The sequence below is a fragment of the Rutidosis leptorrhynchoides genome, chromosome 11 (genome assembly GCF_046630445.1).
Source record: "Rutidosis leptorrhynchoides isolate AG116_Rl617_1_P2 chromosome 11, CSIRO_AGI_Rlap_v1, whole genome shotgun sequence".
In the NCBI taxonomy this organism is placed as follows: Eukaryota; Viridiplantae; Streptophyta; class Magnoliopsida; order Asterales; family Asteraceae; genus Rutidosis; species Rutidosis leptorrhynchoides.
The window spans coordinates 129,163,149-129,168,068 of record NC_092343.1 but is presented as its reverse complement, the minus strand read 5'-3'; the positions used below and the strand labels follow the sequence as shown (position 1 = coordinate 129,168,068).

The window sequence follows — 4,920 nt, the reverse complement described above, 5'->3', positions numbered from 1 at the left end:
ATAAGTATGATAATGATCATGTTTAATCTTATGTCCAAACATATGTATGATCCTATGTAAACCTACTGTAAACTTTTGAGAACTATGAAGCTATGTATGATATGTATGATCCTACGCGAAATATTCCATCTCGAAGTTAGTCTTTTCATAAATCCCAAAAAAAATCCAAAGCAACGTGCCATGAGCCAACCGCTTGTTAAACTAATTAGTAAGAAGTTCGTGTGAGATTGTGAGAATTATTAACAAGCCACAACCAAAATATGCATATTTTAAAATATTAAAGTCAACAAGTCACAGTTAAATAATGTACTCCGCATATTCTAAATTTTAAACGTATGACTATGTTTAGAAAACTTCTTACAATACCTAAGGTGATAACTGATAAGTTACATAAGATTTTCATATATTCTTTGAAACTATGCATTCTTAGTTTGTATGATACAAACTTTGAATGCACAAATTCTAATGAATTTATAAAAATGTTTGATAGAAAGATCTAATCTATCTTTAACCAATTAACCTGCAACTTTTTTTAAAAAAATTATCAAATAAAAGTATTTGTCAAGTCACATACAGTCACATTACAAATTCACCAAGTTAAAAACATAATTATAGCTACCATATACTTTTCCTTTTTTATCAAGGTATCAACACTAAAAATTGCCAAATTATTCTAGTTCCATCAGTCACCATAAAACTTTAATATAAGCTGGCTTGTGCTACAACAATATTGCAGCAAAACCATTCTGTTCAACTCGATATAAATCAGCATTAGTTTCTTAACTTCCCAAAAACATTAAATGAAGTTATGAAATGTTACGAAAAACATGTAAAATTTCACTCATTTGTAGGATCAATTGCAAGAGAAGCTTTCAACTTTGCAACTAAATGTGGCAAAGACTTGAGGTTTTCTTCAATTGCCTGGTTAACACACGATTCCATACCCTTTGTTGCATCGGTGTTGCTGTTTTGAAGCTTTGCAGACTCGAATTTGTCTCGGCATACCATAAGCATCCGATTCAATCGTTCCTGAAGTGTATTGTCAGCATCAGTAAAGATAAATATCAAGGATACTAGCATAATTTCAAGTTTATTTTAGTTAACAGATGCAAATAAGAGTAGAAAATGCCAGGCTACATAAGCACTTGGGTCAACAATCAATAAATAGGTCGGTGGTTAGACCTAATGTGAAGAGGTTTGGCTTACTGAAGTGTATATTGTATCCACAGTTGCAGGTTCATTTAAAGGATGAAGAAAATGTAATAAAGTTGTAAAGAAAACAACTTATAAACAGCACCATATGAACAAAGCTCAAACAAGGATCTCGTTGTCCCAATTCTCATAAATCTAAGGGTGTGTTTGTTTACCTCTTAATTGAATGGTTTAGCGTTGAATGCTGAATCGTTCAGCATTCAGCGCGTTTGTTTTTGACTTCTTAATGACATATGATGTTGAAGCATTCTGAGTTACATACTCTTAACCGCTGTTGCAAAAGACCCCGTCTCGAGCCATTGCGACGGTTTGGTGACTAGTCCGTCCCGTCTCGAAAAAACCGTCTAATATGATGGTCAACAGTCAAAATTCGGGTCAAAGTTAAAAAAATCGGGTCAAAGTCGGTCAACATTCAGATAAGTCGAAAAAATCGGTCAAATTTGTCGTATTTTAGTTTGAATTTTTTGTATTAAATTAACGGTGATAGTGATTATGGGTACAAATTAATCAATTACAAATTTTGGCTTTAAAATATGTATACATATATATACTTATATATTTAAAAGTCAACTTTGGTCAAAGTCCGTCTCGACCCCCGTCTCGACCTTTTTAGGACCCGACCGTCTCGACCCCGTCTCACGTCTTTTGCAACCTTGCTCTTAACCACTAAGCACCTAAATCTTGGGAAATATGCTACTTAAATCATCATCTTAACACTTATCAAAGAAGTATATTAAACTTTTAATTCATACGAAGGGTTAATATACGACGGGTTAATAAGGTAATTTTACCTCATTCATATTGTTCCTTTTCGAATTATTATCAAACAGCATATTGTCATTCACAACCTTTGAATCATTTAGTGCTTAATCATTCAATTTTATCAAATGCACCCTAAGTTAGAAAAAAGAAAAAAAGAGTAATTTTGTATAGATTTTCATTGCTCCCTTCAGTAACAAAAGTACAAATCAAAGATTGATATTCAAGGGCACTAGATAAAGCAAATAAACATTCTTTATGGCTTTATGCTACAAATCAGATAAGATGTTGAGATTTTTATGTGGCAATCTGAATTTCTAAAATGCAATGCCCGTGCAGGTGAAGTCAGAATATCAAGGGCACGTGTTTTATATTCCTCAAGGGATCCATCACAGACCATGATTACAAAGATCTAAGTAGAAATCGGTCAAATTTTATCTTTTTTTTGTTGCAACTTAACTACGGTTTAACAAAGAGCATACTGCCAAAAAACTGTATGTATTAACCTCAACCAAAAGGGCATTGATGATGTAAACAGCACCACTATCATACCAAATCGAAAATTCACAATATGTATCATAATTAGTTAACTACCAAAATATATAACATCATAAAGATCAAAAATCCAAAATCCAAAATCCAGTATCCCACAATCATTGTGAATAAAGTCACAAAGGAATATACACAAGGAGTCCATTAGATTCCGGTAACCTTGTGCATATAATATTCACTATATACAGGGCCGTCTCAACAATTAAGAAGCCCTGGGCGAAAATAAATATAGGTCTTTATACACGTTTTTTTAAATATGGATAAAAATTTAATACTAAAATTTATCAATAGAAGAAAAGTTTTTAAGACAGCAGTTTCAAAGTGGTTTATTCTCAAATATTTGTCCTCTAACAATAATAAAACTACTTTTTAATTAAAACTACACTCCTAGCATTTTTAGAAGCAAAGCCTCAGCTATTTGTAATCAAAATTTTGGACCCTGGGCGGTTACCCGGCCTGAATAAGCCTCTGACTATATAGGAAGTTAAAGTTTACATTCTTTAGTAATTAGTACTATTTAGAACTATCATACACTTATTATACAGTTCATAAATCAATAACATTAAGAAAAATATATGACAGTTGCGAGATTACCTGAAACTTAGCCATTTCACCTTCAACGAGCTGCTGAGCTTGAAGAACAGGAACACTACAATTTTCAACACAATTACTTATATCTTCATGCTTTCTCCTTCTATCGAAACACTCATACGCACATTTGAAATACGCTTTCTACACAATCGAATCAAATTTCACAAAATCAAACTACAAATTCACCTTTTCAATACATTAAAATTATAAAAACGGTAAATAATGAAATAAATAAAAACCTGGAGAGTGAAATTGACATGATCCTGAACAGATGAAAGCTGGGATTGAGCAGCGGAATTAACTTCGTTCAGTTTTTGCCTTAATCTGTCTCTTACGATTCGTTCCTCAGCTGCATCGATGTGATTCATATTTGATTTTCTTTTTATTTAATTTTTTTTTTTTTGTTCAATTTTGGGGATTTGACCTAGGGTTTTATCAGGCTTTTGTGATTATTTCTTGCACAAAGGGTTTTGTAATTATTTCTTGCACAAAGGGTTTAGCGGCTGTGCACATTTTCATCGTGCTCCTTTTACTTTACATTGTTACACTTTGACCCTTGCTATTTTTAAGTGGATTTATTTAATATGATAAGTAGTATTTGTTTTAAAATAAAAAACATAGAGATTGAGGACTTTCTCCACTCTTAAAGTGTTTTACTTGATATGTACAAATGACTTCACTTTATTATAGATTGGAGAAAAGATTGTCAACGTCTCACGTCCCCCATACCTCACATGTGGGATTGGATACTGTTGTAGTGGTTTTAAAATAAAAAGTACGGAATCATATTCGTAACAATACCGTACAGAATTGGTAACGAATCGCATAGTAGTGATACCCAAAAAAGAACAAACCCTTTTTCAATACCATATAGTACCGAAAACTTATAAGTGTAGTTAAAATTTACATAGTCGTCGTTAGCTCATTAGCTTGCCTCAAAACTCTTAAAATATCTAAACTAACTCGTAACTTCTTCTTCTTCTTTTTTTTCTTTTTTTTTTTTTTGCTAAAATAACGCTAACATTAAACCAAGTCTATGAAAAAGACTAACAAAATATAACCTATCCAAACCGATCCTTAACTTGCAGACAATTGTTTAAGTTGGTTATATGGATGGGTTGCAAGTGCAATTGCAAACCAACCGTAAAAATAATTGAGTATGTTCTCATTGTTATAATTCAGTAGGCTTATAACTACCTTTAGTGGTTTGATTCTTGATGTTATAATTCAGTAGGCTTATAACTACCTTTAGTGGTTTGATTCTTGATTAAGAATACTAATAATGAAGTGTAAGAACAAAGATGATAATGGAGAGAAAGAAAGAAACACTTTGTAAGTGTGAGAAATGGTGCAAGTTTAATGCTTGCATTCATGGCTATTTATAGCAAAACTATCACAGGTTTAGGTAATACAATAATATTACTTTTGTGTATCAATAATTGACTATCCATTTATATAATATATATTCTATATTATAACACTCCCCCTTGGATAGCAATTTTGTTTGTTGAAGATCAACTGTAAGTTACTGCCTCGTTAAAAATCTTGCTATAGAAAACCCAGTGGGAAAAAACTTTAGCTAAGGGAAAAAGAGTGCAACATGGATTTGACTCCCCCTCAAGTAGACATCGCTTCAGCTGTTACATCTTTTGAACATGTCTCATGCCAATGTTATGAACGTGTGTTCTGAAAATAGCAGTTGGAAGTGCTTTCGTGAAAAGATCAGTAGAGTTTTTGCTGGATTGAACATATCTCATTTCAATCTGGTTGTTCTTAATGAGATTTTGAGTGTATGAGAAGAATCTA

General features: G+C 32.3%; 1 protein-coding gene across 1 annotated transcript; it reads right to left on the bottom strand.

The window, feature by feature from the left end:
- Positions 1-773: 773 nt before the first annotated feature.
- LOC139876961 (uncharacterized) lies at positions 774-3,496 on the bottom strand. The gene is made up of 3 exons (XM_071864363.1): positions 3,354-3,496; positions 3,118-3,255; positions 774-1,029 (listed from the first exon to the last, which is right to left on the bottom strand). Exons 1-3 carry the CDS (start codon positions 3,480-3,482, stop codon positions 838-840), a joined length of 459 nt encoding a protein of 152 aa, XP_071720464.1. The 5' UTR covers positions 3,483-3,496; the 3' UTR covers positions 774-837.
- Between the last annotated feature and the right edge of the window lie 1,424 nt (positions 3,497-4,920).